General features: G+C 41.7%; 2 protein-coding genes across 2 annotated transcripts in view; one reads left to right on the top strand and one right to left on the bottom strand.

Moving 5' to 3' along the window:
• The window catches only part of Impg1 (interphotoreceptor matrix proteoglycan 1), a 123,549-nt gene extending 116,216 nt beyond the window's left edge, over positions 1-7,333 (top strand). The window contains exons 15-17 of the mRNA XM_031344992.1: positions 845-1,040; positions 5,098-5,167; positions 6,887-7,333. Coding sequence (XP_031200852.1) covers positions 845-1,040; positions 5,098-5,167; positions 6,887-6,964 — 344 coding nt within the window. The 3' untranslated portion in view covers positions 6,965-7,333. The remainder of the gene's footprint in view (positions 1-844; positions 1,041-5,097; positions 5,168-6,886) is intronic.
• A 2,256-nt stretch (positions 7,334-9,589) lies between these two features.
• Positions 9,590-15,835, bottom strand: part of Myo6 (myosin VI) — a 139,199-nt gene continuing 132,953 nt past the window's right edge. The window contains exons 35-36 of the mRNA XM_031346238.1: positions 14,291-14,509; positions 9,590-13,758 (exon numbers count right to left, since the gene is read on the bottom strand). Coding sequence (XP_031202098.1) covers positions 13,559-13,758; positions 14,291-14,509 — 419 coding nt within the window. The 3' untranslated portion in view covers positions 9,590-13,558. The remainder of the gene's footprint in view (positions 13,759-14,290; positions 14,510-15,835) is intronic.

Here is a 15,835-nt window from a genome sequence, read left to right as displayed (position 1 = left end):
ATATATATATATATATATATATATTCTACATGTGTGGGTGTGTGCTGGAGCATGTGCAGAGGTCAAAACTGACAGCCTCTGAGAGTCAGTTCTCCCCTCCTCTCATGTCGATCCAGGAACTCGATCTAGGGCTGTTAGGCTTCATGGCAGGTACTTTGACTTGCTGAGTCACCTGGCTGGCCCTCATTGTAAAATCTCAATTTAAAACCACTCCTACTGAGCTGACTTGGTTCCAAATTCATCTTTATTTCAAACTCATAGTGTTCTACAAATTGGATCCCATATATTGAATTAACCATGTAAATTACTTTCTGGAACTTCAGGAAAGAATGGTCTTACACATGGCTGCTTGCCCTAGACCTATGTACGTAATGGACCCAGTAATATGATTAAAAAGGAAATCCTTTCAATGCAGAAAGAACAGTAATCCAATGGCTACACACTTAACACTTTGGTGTGGGCTCACTGTCAGTTCTGTACGAGCAAGCACAGGTTGATGAGGCCCATGTGCTCCCAGACTGAAGCACCCTGGGATACTCTAGATTTACAATTCCCCTGAAGGAATCTGTCTGGACAAGGCCTCCAGATGACTTTGCTGTGCTCCAAAGTCTGTGCATAATGACAGTTGGAGCTAAATATACTACTGCCCTGGTCTAGATTCGTTTATCAAAGATACAAAGTGGGTTTCTCATTTTCCTCCAGCCTAATCAGTCCAGCCCAGTCCAGCCCACTCCAGAAATGGGGCAATGGAAAATACATTTGCTCTCTCACTCTTGACTGCTGTTAGTCACACTGTGTAGAGAGATGCCCATGCATTCATCAATATCTACCCTGTCTCTTGCAGCTGATCAGGCAGATCCCTGCAAACTCCTAGACTGTGGCAAATTTGCCCAGTGTGTAAAGAATGAGTGGACGGAGGAAGCAGAGTGTCGCTGCAGACAGGGACATGAGAGCCACAGGACCCTGGGCTACCAGGACCTGGACCTCTGTCCCCCTGGAAAAACTTGTGAGGCCGGCAAAGGACAAGCAGCCCCATGCAGGTAAGTCAAGTATGTAGACTGCAGACCCAAAAAGAATCCAGTGCTCATACTCTGAAAGCTACCTTGTTGATAAATTCATGTGCTCCTCCAGACAAAAGTTTTATTTTGGATATTATAAGTTAAGTTATGAATAAATCAGGGAGAGGGATATGTTGATACAGGACCCTGCTTGCCAAGAGCTTCTTAAAAGGGTGCGCTCACCATTAAGGGTAAATACATTGTAATGCACTCAAGTGTTATTTGGAAAGTTGGAGTGATAAAATTACAGTGTTGTGCATGTTGTTAGTGAGTATCAAAAAAAAAAAGGAATCATTTTTGTAGGTGAAAAAAATTGTATGTTACTGTAGAGCTGGGGTTCTATGAGTTCAGCAGGCAGCCAAATCTCTAGGAGCCCCCATGAGAACATGCTCCTCTGACCTTTCTCTTCCCTATTTCTAGCCAGTGGTGGGCTCAAGTACAGCTGGGGCTGCAGTGCAAGGGTCACCTAGGGAGTCCTATGCAAGGCTTTCATTAGTATTTGTACTTGTCCCAGAGAGAAGCAAAAAAGACATGAGTGGATTTACTACTGTGTGTGTGTGTGTGTGTGTGTGTGTGTGTGTGTGCATGTGTGAAATGTGGGGCATTGAGTCTGTCTCTCTGTTTCTGACAGTTTCTGTCTCTGACTCTTTTCTCTCTCTCTCTCTCTCTCTCTCTCTCTCTCTCTCTCTCTCTCTCTCTCTCTCTCTTTCTTTCTCTCTGTGTGTATGTGTATGTATGTGCGTGTGTGTTTATGCATGTAGTTTGGTGTATATGTCACCAAGTATGTTTAAAGGTCAGAGATCAACCTTAGGTGTCATTCCTTACCTCTGTCCTTGAGACAGGGTCTCTTGTTCACTCTTGCATATGCCAGGCTACCTTGACACAGCTTCCACAGCATACATTCCACTTTCCATCTCACCAGAGAAGCACTGGTGTTAAAGACACTCATTACCTATCAGGCCTTCTGGAGGTTCTGGAGACCTAAACGCCAGTCCTCATTCTTGCATGACAAGAACTTTATCCTGTGAGCCATCTGCACAGCCTGTCATCTTGGTTTTTAAACCCTGAACATTTCCTCCTTTCATGAAGTATTTTGTATAGTAACATTTTTAATGATTAAAATAGTTCACTCTTTATAAGTGTCCTAAATTGATTTCTACTGGAATCAAAATGGATGAGAGAAGCTCTGCAGTGGGCATAGGAAGGAACGGAGATGTGATCAGACATGAATGAGTGCTTAGGAGAGAGCAGAAAACACAGGGTTCCTCAGACCATGGTACACACAGAAAAGATCTGCAACCTCTGCTCTCAGGGGCTTCTGCAGAGGCCAGTCTTAGGCCACTTTCAAAAGCATGGCCAGCCTTTGTCAACCACACCCTTCAGGCATACAACAACATTTGCTTGGCGCGAGATGGCTGGCATGCGGTTCTGGTCCCCTCATCCCCCTCTTGCTCACTCAAATGGCCACACTCCCCAGTGTCACACCACATGGCCACCTACCTCCCAAGACTCCACCATCTTTATAATACTCACCGTGTGAGTACTAAGGCATCAACACTTTTAAAATAACTACCTGACCATGACTAGGAAGCAATGTTCTGGGGTCAGATTAGGGTTTAAAAGTGCAGTTTAGTAATCAAGTTGGAAATGGTCAAGAAATGGCCATGCATATATCCCTTCTCTAAGATGATGATAAGACTGAAAGAGTCCACCATGAGCTTACTGGGGCCATGAAGTGTAATGACACTTCACAAATTACGTTCTTAAGAACATGCAGTGCAGGGTATCCAAGAAGTGAAGCTGGCGATTGTCCACATGGTATCTCTATGTCTGTTAAGGCATGAACACGGCTTCATATGGGTTTGAAATTCTGCTTATAAAGTTCCTTTGGAAATGAAAAAGTGTAAGAGAAGACAGATGATAATGTACAGAGATGTGTGGCTTCTCAGTAAGATAGCAAACTGACACGAAATAAAATTTGTGACACCCAGATAAGTAATAAGCAGAACAAAGGCAACCTTCAAAAAAGATCCTTCTATACCAGGGAGTTTCTTTTAGAAAGCAGGGCAAATCAACAAAAGAGCCACTCAGGGCTGGAGTAGAGCTGCTTCCCATTTACAAATGCAGAGCTGCCTAAGACTGAAGAAATGACTTTTGAACCAGGTATGGTGGCAGGAGGACAGCTGCAAGTTCAAAACTGGCCAGTTCTGGTTTCCAGACCCCCTATCCATAAAACAAAACAAATTTCTGTAATCTAAAAAGGCCACCCTAATGACACACCCATCCCAGAAGACATTAATATTTCCATGGCAGACACAGGCAAGAAGGCTAACAAATGATAAGATTAAAGAAAAATATAGCCTGTACTATAGACAAGCTACTACTACTACTACTACTACTACTACTACTACTAATAATAATAATAATAATAATAATAATAATAATAATAGAAGAGGAGGAAGAAAGTGGTCAGTAAAAGATAAACATCCTAATGATAAAGTGAGCAATGAATACAGAGACGCTATTCACAGAAGAAATCCAAAGATCAATAAATACAGAGTCTCACTGTAGACAGGGATGACCAAGTACAGTTGGGACCCTATGTGTTGCTCATGAGTTTGGCTAGAAGGTTAATAATACCAAGTACAGATAATGTGTAGTCTAGAGCTGCACCACTTCTAAACATCACTGCTGTTGGATCTGTATATCAGAATCGTCCTCTTTCAAGAAAATCTTTTCAGGATCTCAAGAAAGTAAATGTGGCGTGGATACTCTACTTCTAAATAATTTTTATGGTTATAACTGTTCACTGCTCTGGGCTAGGTGCTTCTGGGTTTCTGGCCTCTTACCAAAAGAGTTGAAAATGAGGGCTCACGTGGGATTACAGAAGCAGCTAGGTGAGACTAGACAGAGTGGATTTCAGAAGGATGAACTATTAAAGACTGACAGTGAGTCACATGACTGAGAGTACCCAAGGCTCACTGGCTGTAACATAGAGTACCCAAGGCTCACTGGCTGTAGCCTGGAGCCTTTATTTTATGGTGTCTACAAGAAGGAAGAGCTGGCTGCTAAGGAGCATGGCTTGGATGCTTCTCTATCTTGATTCATAGATTGGGTCATATAATTTACTTTTCCTGCCATGTATGTCCCATCCCCTAATGCATTTGATTTTAACTATATGCATATCTAACTGTCCATGACATAAGATGGTAATGAGAGGATTGTCCCTAAGAATGTGGCAGAGGAGATAATTCCATCTTACCCATGTGCACCCAAAACAAATTTAGGCCAGATCAGCCTCTCTATTTTCCATACCCAGATACACTGGGAATACAGCTGAAAAGAAACTCTCAAAATGTGATTGTTTATCACCACGGGTGAGGAAATATTCTGTGTTGTTCAGAGATGGAAGGGTTCAGAGTGTTCAGTGGGGAAAAAAGCAAGAGGTGGAGGCTAGAAGAACGGTGGGTGAGAGTTACTAAAATCTGCTATCCAAAGCAACTGATTGTCACGGAACTTAAAGAAATACATATATGCATTTTAAAAGATTGAGAGAAATAAATGTTTACTTGTAAGGAAACCTGGATAGGACAAAATCCTCCAGGTATTATGCCAACTTTATGATGAAAAGCATAAAGTGAAGACATGTATATCATTGAAGAGAAAGTATATTCTATAAGAAGTCTGGAATCGTAACCAGCAGTCAAGACTAACCCTTACTTTAATAGCACTGTGAACAAAAATGCTCTGGTAGCACTCTGAGAGCAGTCACCACTCAGTGCTTGGCTTGAGCCACCACCATCCCCTTGCATGACGAGCCCTCCCTCCCATCCTTCCCATGGGTTTCTGTCTACCCTTCTGAGACCAGTGTCTAAGTAGTAGGCCGTCTGAGAAGGGACTGCACTGGCTGAGCCTGCGGAGCTGTGCTAAGCGCTTTCCCCTGTTATAATTCCAATTACAAGACAGCAGCGGCCTACCTCCTCTGACTGTGGAAGAGAAGAGAATATACTGCTGGGTTTTGTTTTGCTTTTCCTTGCAGGCCACCAGATCACTCCACACACCAAGCTCAGGAACCTAGTGTTAAAAAGCTACAACATCAGCAAAATGAGGTAAAATTGAACTTTCTTTGTTGGTTGAAGTAGTTAGAATTTTGAAAAAAAAAAAAAATAGAACCAGTTCCACACCTGTGCTCTTTTAAAATGGGGATTACATAAAGCACCTGTCCTTTATTTGGTAGACTTTTAGAATTGAGTATGATCGGCAAGAGGTATTCCCTAATGCAAGGAAGGAGACTAAAAAATACCCAGCAACTGAAATATGTTGCCAAAAATAGTGAAATCACAGAAATAGACTATATGTTTTATAATAGTCCCAATCTTTTTTTTTTTTTTGAAAAAAAAATGGAGTAATTAAATGTGTTTTTACAAAACTGAAATTTTCAAAGTAATAATAGTTATGGTACTGAGTAATTTCATATAAGCTAAGTTTAAATTCTTCTTCTTTCTTTTTGGAAATAGGCTACAGAGCCCAGGGTGGTCATGAACTTTGCAGCCTCTTGCCTTGGCCTCTGGAGTGCTGCGGTGGCAGGTACCAGTCACCACAGCTGTTTTAATTTTCTTTTTATTTCAAGTAACAATCATCCACAGTTTTAAAAATGTGGAAGTAGCATTATTTTTGAAACATGAACAACTTCAGAAAGTCTCCAGAGTTAAAGTCTTTTATAAAACAAGTTATTTTAACAAGATTATTTCACAAAAAAAAAAAAAAAAAAAAAAAAAAAAAAAAAAAAAACAACAACAACAAAAAAAAAACAAAACATGTATCTATAGTCAGGGTATACATAATCTAAAGAGCTTTAGTTTTTTTAAAAAAAATAACTTTGAGGGAAAAGACTGGACATTTTTAATCCCAAATTACATACTTTGTTTTTAATTATAAGATGTCTTGGATAGTAACAATTGGTAGAAGCAAGCATTGTTCATGCTAGAGACAATCAAAACAAATTCCTCAGGCCTGCACCTGGGGTGGTTACCAGCTGGCGTACCAGCAAGGACACTGTAACAGCAAGGCTAGAAGGAATGATTTTTACACAGCTGCACACTGGGAATGGGTTGTACCATCTGAATTTTTGAAACCAGGAAAGCTGAAGAAACAGAATAAGTTTAAATATGGGCCACGAAGTGATGACAGTATATAGGATCTGATATTGATAAAATCTGATGCTATTTGGAAAGGCGATTTGCTTTCCTAAGGAAAACTGTATTCAACTGTCAACCTCCTGAGCATAGAGAGAGCTAACACTAAGAGACAACTAGTTTCATCCAGGACGAAACAAGCAGCCATTAAATCTTGAAATACCAGAGGCTTGTCTTTTCATGGTGTGTGTGTGTGTGAGAGAGAGAGAGAGACAGAGAGAGAGAGAGACAGAGAGAGAGAGAGAGAGAGAGAGAGAGAGTAACAACAAATGCCAATGCCAGTGTTGATAGTCCAAGGTCACAGGCATTGTGGTTGAAGGACGTGTGTTCCTTAAGGAATGCTGTAATAGATTAGTGGTGCCCACTGTAACTGGGAAGAAACATGGTGAGATTCCCACATAGACTATTTCCTCCAGATGATGATCAGCCTGGAAACGTATTAGGTTTAAGAAAGAAAAGGATGCAGTCCCGATAGGTTACGAAGTTAAGAGTAAATGGAAGCCATTCTGACCTTTCAGAGTTTTCCTAAACGGAAAGCCCACCCACTCCTTCATCTACCAAGGGTGGTTGGGCCAGAAGTACTTGTTGATTTGACTTGAAATGGCTCTTACAATAAAACTCTTTGTCTTCCAGGTAGTCAAGAAAAGAAATTCTGAACTATCGGCTATAGGATTTGAAGAATTTGATGACCAGGATTGGGAGGGAAATTAAAAGCTGGAATCACATGCATTATGTTTCAAACGCTGTTGAAAGGCAACCAACTTTATTTCTTAAAGAAAAGTATATCCATTCTGTTAACGTCTGAAAAAGGAAGAAAGATATTCAGTGGTCATTGGAATACAAGCATGTAATTAACTCTGAGAATCAACATGCTTGAACTAGAGAACAGTCATGTATTTGAACACAGTTAAGCCTGGGGGAGGGCACATTTTTTTTTTTTTTTAGTCAAAACTCAAAGCAATCATTGGAACACATTTGACTATTCTTGGACAGTACTCAAGTAGAAAAGAAAAGGTTAGCTTTTTTCTGCCTTTAAATTATTGCATAAAGCTTATTTCAAATAAGTTTGTGGGTTGTACAGTGGGAACTGGTTCTTTTATATATTAGAATATACAGTTAAAAGATTATCATTTGGGCCAGAGAGAGAGCTAAGTGGTTAAGAGTATATACTGCTCTTCCAGAAGACCCGAGCTTAGATCCCATCACCCACATTGACTGGCTCACATACACCTGTAACTCCAGCTCCAGAGAACACAAACACCATCCTCTGGCTTTGTACCCACAGGCACATAACCACAAACAGACACACCCTCACTATTTTTTAAAGTAATTAATTTTTTAATAGGGGGTGGGAAGGCAGACTGGAGAGATGACTCCGTGGTTAAGAATAGTTGTTGCTCTTCCAGAGGACCCAGGTTCAGGTCCCAGCACCAATAAGGCAGTTCACAACTATTCATAATTCTAGTTCAAGGGGATCCAACACCCTCTGATCTAATTGATCTACTACGGGTACCAGGCAGCCATGTGGTATATATGCATTCAGACAGGCAAAACACTCACACACAAAAAAATTTAAAATCTAAATTTTAAAAATACTTTAGTTTTAAAGATGATCACTGTGTGAGGGTCAGGTCTCTTGTGTATGGATGTAGTATCTAGCAGTGATGAGTATATGTATGCTTCACACTACAGTCCTCTCTCTCTCTCTCTCTCTCTCTCTCTCTCTCTCTCTCTCTCTCTCTCTCTCTCTCTCTCCTTCCCTCTCCTTCTCCCTCTCCCTTTCCCGCTTTGTGTGTGTCTTCCCTCTCCCTCTCCACCCTCAACTCTCTCCAGTTTTTAGGCATTCTGGTTTTACATAAGCAGTTCTTGCTTACACAGTAGATTATCTTGTTGCCCATGATTTCTGAATTGCTCTTCAAAAAATGAGAGAGCCGAGGCTCAGATATATACATCACAGGAAAATCTTACTCTTCTTGTTGCCACCCTAAAGGAAGAGTTTGAAGGAAAGCACTATGTCTGTGAGAAGCTGAAGAGGTGAGGCTGTACAACATGACATGATGTGTCGTTTTCCACCAGAGGGACAAGGCCTTCACACTGTCCTGTATGCGTCTATATTGGTACCAATGAGACACAGTTCAGCATTTAATCTGCTACTTGATGGGAAATGCCTACTTCTGCATCTCTTTCAAACCCAACTGTTAAATATATTTGGGGCAAAATATACCATAAGTTTAAAAATTTAAGTACTATATTCATAGATTTATAATAAAATGAATCTATATTTTACTAGTCATTCCATGGATTTGATGAGCAAATGAAATAGGTTAGTATGGTACTGCTATGACAGTGAAATAGTAAATATTGGTAGCAATATTTAACAAGAAAGCTACAAAGCCAAAATCAAAATATTTCCTCATACTGAGATGGGATTTTGAAAAGCGGTATTCCCACATGGAGAAGAGATACAAGACTTTAAATTCTTGCCTGTTGGTCTCTCCAATGAGGAGCTGGCATCCCCACTCCTCCTCCAGGCTCCCCACGGAGGACGCTCTATATCTGGAGTAAGGATGTCACGTTGGTATATGGTGACAAGGTCACAGACTGAAGAATAGTAACAAAGACTGACCAACCCAACCCCGTATCCCTGGAACATCCCAGATGGAGGCAGAATTGCTAAAAGCATGACAGGCCAATCACAAGCAAGTGAAATGCTTAAATAAGAAGAGAGAACTGTCTACCCCTTCCTTCCCATCCTGGGTCGCTCATCCACATTTTAGTCCAATGCCAAGTTTTTATAGAGAAGCTAAGTAGGTAAAGCTAAGTGTGTAAAGTGTGAGGAGGGGGCCCAACGTAGGTTAAATGCTTCTTCTAACTCTTTGGATCATCCATGTTTTGGCATCCGAAGAAAAGTAGTCCAGAAAGATACTAGTTTCCTTCCGCTGTCCAAGACCCACCAGGAACATGGAAGATTCAAAACTCTTCCTAGAGCAAGCTATCCAGACTGGTGTTCAGACCTTAGGCAAGAGTCTTCTTTGGGTCACCAGGTTTTAAGAAACTTCTCCTCTCACAGGTTAGTCAGAGTCTGGGCTGAGACATCCAAAGTCAGTTTGCCTCCAGTCTAAATGGGTTTAGTGGCTCACACACAGCCCTGTTTATTCGCTGCATGGAGATTACAAACAAATTTCTGGTCATGATTTCGGAATTTTCAGTCCCCTGGAGTGCTTGTCTCTCCATGCAGTCACCTAGCACACAGTTTATCCCCAATACGCTCCGCCTGAAATCTACGAACAGTGTGACACTTCACACCCTGTATTAAAAGCACACGATACACAAGGCTGTTCTACATATAAGGTAATTTATTTGAATTTCCAGTACATCAGTATTTTAGGAAAGTATTAGACACACACTTTTCACAAGATGAATAAAAATTAGCCATTACAAACAGATAAACCTCCAGAAACGAAAGGAAAGCTGGCTGCTTAATCTGCCTGTTGGTAGTTTGACGTTGAGTTTCTAGATTGATGAAAGTTAAGATTAAAGACTGCGGTTTTCAATGTGCATTAATTTTTCCCCTAGCTATCTCCTGGAGTATTTCTAAGAATCAGAGTTACTTCCTACATAAGTTAGTGCTGGGGAAAGAAGACACTGATTTGAATTGGACCAAACTGTCAAAGGACATGGTGTTGACACAGGCAGGCTCCCCACTGGCCCTCGCACACGGCTCATATAAAAGATGCCAAGCCCTTTCCTGGGCACCTCCAGTTCAGCTGCACCACTCTTAAATGCTAATAGATCTGCATGCCACGTGACTCACGATCCGCGTCTACTAACCTTAATTTCTGCTCCTCAGCTGTAGCAAATACATCCTACAACCCAGCCAGGACCCCAGAGTGTTGGCTGTCTAGGGTCTCTGAGTGTTTCCCCACTGAGATGCAATCTTGAGGGGATGCACGATTTCCCTTCTCTTCCCCTAATGCTCGGCCTGCCCTTATGGTTATCACTGTTCCCACACCTCATCCTTATCCTCACTGTTCAATGTCCTCTGCCCTCCCCTCCCCTCCACTGTTAGTGTATCTTCTGGAAGCAATTGAAACTCAATATTTATTTTCCGGTGTTGGGGACAAACGGTAAGGTACAGGAACAACCCCGTGTAAGCCTCCAGGGATCTGCTGAGCAGACAAACGTTGGTTTTGCTCCACGGCTGGAACAAAGGCATTTCATCTTTTTCATGGCCTAGTATCAAACTGTATGACCTTCCTGGCTTGCTACAACTTTTTTTATATATATAGAAATAAGATTATCTTTAACTAAGATTAGTATTAACTGACTGATTAGTCAATAACTATGCTGCTGAACCATGTATTTTAAAGCTATTCAAAAAAAAAAAAAATACCCAAAGGTCTACATATGTGACTCCCCTGAGAACCATATCAGTAACCTGTGAGTGAAACGCTCTTCCAAAAATATCCAGCTACAGTCCAGGGATGTGCCTCTGTGGTAGAGCCTCGCCTGCATGAAGCCCCGGGTTCAATCCCGAGCATTGAAAAAAATCAATTAATAAAGATCACATGTAATAAGTATCTCTTATTAGTATTTTGCCTGTGGTTTCTATTGTCTAAACCTCACAAGCAACTCCTACTTTTGCCTTAAGCAGTTTTCCTAGTTGCTTGTGAAACCAAAGGGTTCTCTGGGCTGCTAAAGCTTTTCACAGGCCAGGGTGAGACCCTGACTCCCTAAGTCACCTTTCGGGCACGCTAGTGATCATTTATTTTGCTGCTTCTCATACACCTGTGCACAGGTGGTCTCTGTGACAGTGAAGGGGCTCTAGAAACATGCCAGGCCTCTAGAAACTCCCTGGACTCGCCGAGAGCGGATCTTCCCACTAACACACGTCTAATGGTACTGCTGGCGTTGTGCACTGTGTCATAATTGAATTGAGCAAGGTAACACTTGCCATCATTTTGCTGTTGTTGTTGTGTTCTATTTAAATGTACACCCACTGTGGTGGAGGAAACTGGAGCTGACAAACATTAGAGAAATTAGTTCTTCGTGTATAGGATATTGCTTTAAACTTAAATTTTAAATGGCTGACTAAAATAACCAGTTAATTGATTGGGATACCTCAAATTCTTGCCTAGCCCTTGTGGGTCTGAACCCATGAAACATAGTAGAGAAGCTGGATCAAGGTCTCTTGGAACATCATTTCTGCTGTGCACCCCCCCCACCAAATGATGTCCTAAAGTTCGCTGGGAGGATGTGGATGTTATGACATGCGGAAGCTCAAAGCCTGCCTGAATTAGGACGGGTCTCCTGCTTGGCAAAGTTAACTCAGGAGACTATCTGAAACGGAAACATTGTAGGGCAGCACAGTGACATAATTAGGAAGGAAACGGTAGGAGATGACTGAGAGTTATCAGTCAAAACCCACACTTTCAACAATGCTTTGTTCTTGTGTGTTTCCTATAAACTCTTCAAAATGTCAAAGATATTAAGATGTCATTATCATAATCCCCACTTTTTGATTGATTTTTCATCTAGTGCTTACTCACAGAGCCAGAGGATACATAAAGGTGCTTTGGAAGACAGTGCTAGGCTGACGCGTCACTAAGAATCCATTAGCCACTAGATTTTTTTTTCCCAAGGACTACATTCATTTTGACTAGGAAATTAAGCCTACTCGGCATCCTGCTCAAATAAAGACACCAATCAAAAGTGAACGATGGAAGAGGAAGAACAGGTTGTTTATTTCAGTAACTACACCTCTGCCATCAATCACAGGACCAACAGAGGGCAAGTCTAAGCAGTAAGACAGCCTCCGTAAGAAAACCTCATTCACATTTTCAATTATTAGTAGAGACAGGGCCACTTAATTTCCTTAACACAAAACAATCATTTCCATGATGTCATAATAATAAATAAGTACTTCATTCAGTACAGCGACACTTCGAAAGGAGCTATTCCGACAATAGTACCCGAGGCTTCTGAACATGAATCTAAGGGGGAAAAAATCCTGAAATTTCAAAGGTCAGGGTATTTAAAAACAAAGGGAGTGTGAAGAATAGTTTTACTTTCTACTTATATTCTAAAATACAAAGACTCCTTTGGGTGTCAACATTAACTCCTTGATGTATTTTTTTGTCTCTAAATTCCTAATATTAAAGTCATAAATATTAGCCCCGGCTGCTGACATCTGATCAGGACTAAAGAGCACACAAAGGGAGTGTTTTAAAGGCTTCCTGCAGCACAAAGCAAACTATGGCTAAGTACAAGGGCTCCGGAGTTACAAAGTTTACAAAGCAGCTCTATCGTGTCTCAAAGGCCAAAACGGATGCCTGGAAGAGAGCAAAGGCAGGAGAGCTGCCCGAAGCAGCACACCAGCTTACGTGACATGAAATTGCTCGGACAAGGTTCAAACTGAGAGAAAGATGAAAATGAAGTGAGAAAAAATATCGGAATTCAGACCAGCAGAGTCACAGAACACTGCCTCAACCCTGCATCCCTCCCAAAATGAAACAAAGCTATATCAAAACCACCGGTCATTCAAAGAATCCAAATGTCCTTTATTCGACCATGGATTAGGAAAAGGAGGCTCCACGAGGAACACAGCGCTTGGGAGAGAAGCAGCCCATGTCTGTGCCACATATGCCCAGCACCTCCTCTGCATAGAAGACATTCCTACATTAAGGCTCTTTCCAGAGTTCTAGAACTTGGGGATCATGGGCGCTAAGCACACTGCAAGAAGGGGAAATCATTTTCCATGGATTTGTGAAAAAGCAGACAAAATGCAGCTTTCTAGACCAAACACATCTGTGCCTTAATCAATTCAAGTACCTTAATTCTTGCACAAAATTAAGCTAAGATTTCATTATCTCAGTCATAAAGGCACTGTGACATCCTTTTCTTTAAAAAGTCAAATGTTTTGAATTTAAAAAATAAAAAAAAATGTCTTGTCCTTGACAATGCTCAGCAATAAGGTGGTCAGTGTGCAGAGCAAGAAGTATCAGCGTCTGTCTGGGTGCAGAAAGCATCTCAACAGAGCAGGGGTGGGAGGCGGGCGGGGGCGGGGGTGGGAGGTAGGCGGGGCAGGGGCGAAGGGGGCGGGCACTGCTGGAATCAGGGCTTTTCTCTCTTTAGGTCTCGAATCCACTACCTCAACCTTAATTAACCTTGAACAAATTAGCAAAATGCATGATTAATAAAAATCTGTTCACTTTGCATAAGGCATTTCTACCAGGAGCAAGGAAGTAGTGAACCTTCTGGTCTTCCCCGCCTGGGAGGGTCAGGGCTAGGCTGGCACCCTGTGGTCTACTTGAGCAGGTTCTGCAGCATGGCTGTGGCATAGGTAGGCCGGGCCTGCCTGCTCTCGATGGCGCTCTGAAGGTACTGGATGCCTCCACAACGCTCCCAGATCTCTTCAAACTGTCTGGGCAAGATCTCCGCACCACGCTTGCGAGTCAGACCTGTCTCCTCGAGATTCAGCTCACACATCTCCATATCGTCCTTGCCTGCAGACGGGAGGCACCACAGAATTACCATATCTTTGCACAGCATTTTTATGAGTGTTATTCCTAAACACCCAACAATTCTCACGGATTTGAGAACTTATAACTATTTCTGCAAGATGGGAATCTGCTTAAGTTCCTCAGAAATCACTTAAGCTTGCCCCAACTAAGGACTCTTAAAATTTAAAAGCCTCACAGATGATCAAAGAAATCCTCAGAGTTAATACGAACTCTGTGTGCCCTCAAAGCTAGTACAAAACTTAGAACGTAGCATCAAAAATAAGATTCTTAGGACAGATTTATATGTTTAGAGAACATAAAAATCCAAACAGGCAAAAAAAAAAAATTTTTTTTTTTTTGCTTTGTAAATCAGTTAAATCTTCCTTTAACTGGAGATGTGCCTGAAGTGCAAAGCTCAGGCATTCAATTCTGAAATGCAATGACTGACTTCTTACGTTATATATTAGACTGTTTCATCCAAGGATTTACAATCCTTTTTTGTTTGGTTCCCCCCTCCCCTGGGAATTATACACACCAGCTACAAGAAGGATGGGTGGCTTGTCAGGGTGCAGCTCCATCTGCCGAGCAATCCATGGTCCGTCAAAATGGGCATACCACCAGCCCTTTTTCTTGTTCTGAGGGTCTTTGTACTGGTCAGCAGGGCGGATGAAGGGAATGCGGAAGAAACGCTGCTGTCGGTTCATCTCAATCTCCTGCTGCCTGGCAGGGAGCTGAGCTGCGGGATTCTGCTGAGCTATTACACAGAACAGGCAACGTTACACGAGCCACCCACAGGAAGTGAAAACAGACATCATTCCTAAAATATACCAAGAATTTTAAAGAGGGGAGGGGGAGAATAGAGGCTCCTACTACTAGTAAATTTAAAACATTAGTATTAGTTGCCTGTTAATGAATTTAATTCAGAGAGGGATTTCTTAGAACTGTCTTTGAGAAAAGACGTTTCTTGGCTCTGTGCATGTGCATGCGTATACACATTCAAGCACCGTGCACATGCCCAGTGCACACACACAAAATTATTGTGCTCAGGTACACACATGATATATAATCACACATAGGCTGGCATGGGTACATGCACAGTACATATACTCTCAAGTATTGTGCACACACATGGTCATACACACACACACATATACACACACATATATATACTCTCAAGTACTGCACACAGGCAGAGTACACACACGCTCAAGCACTGTGCACATGAATGGACACATACAAACACACTCAGACATTGTGCACACACAGTACACACATTTAAGCATTATGCACACGCATAGTACACATACACATACTCAAGCATTGTGCACTTACTATATGCACAAACATTGTGCACAGGCACAGTACACATGCTAAACCTTTGTGTTTATACAGAAATATGGTCCACACATGGGTGCCCCCACTGCCGCCACCACCACCATCACCACCGCCATCACCACCACCACCACCACTGGCAACAAAGCCTTTACCAGATTCCCACAAGTGACTTCTCAGTAACCCCAATTAATTCACATGGCAGGCAAGTAGTCTAGTATTATTTTTCCTACAAGGATTTCAGGTAAATGTTGAAGAGTAACTTACATATGACTACTTAAAACTAAATAAATAGCAATTTTCAAATTAGAAAGATTTGTTCATTTAATTATATTTCCCACCAAAAGGGAAGTCCATTCAAAATTTTCCTCTTTTACCAAATTTGGGTTGTTTTTTTTTTTTTTTTAAGGCCAAAATAGCACAGATACAGTTAGAGAAAGTTGACCCCTAAAGCCCTACATATAATAATAAATATGACCCTTTCCTCAAAAATATTACTTACTGCAAAATGAGGTTTCTCTTGACAGAAACCCCACTGAAAAGAGAGGCAGAGGATATACTATACGGGCTCCCCTGCCAATGGGAAGAGGGAATTCTCCCTTTCTGCTAGTCCTAACCCTTGCCCGACTCAGTACTGAATGACTGGGCTTTTATTTTATGTGCAAATTTGTAAGCACATCCCTAGAGTAAGGATGTTATACTCTGAGCAGGTGAGGCTGTTTGTGCACTTTACATTCTGAGCTTTGAA

The sequence above is a fragment of the Mastomys coucha genome, unplaced genomic scaffold, assembly GCF_008632895.1.
Source record: "Mastomys coucha isolate ucsf_1 unplaced genomic scaffold, UCSF_Mcou_1 pScaffold23, whole genome shotgun sequence".
NCBI classification, from domain to species: Eukaryota; Metazoa; Chordata; class Mammalia; order Rodentia; family Muridae; genus Mastomys; species Mastomys coucha.
This window is presented reverse-complemented; position numbering and strand designations above follow the sequence as displayed.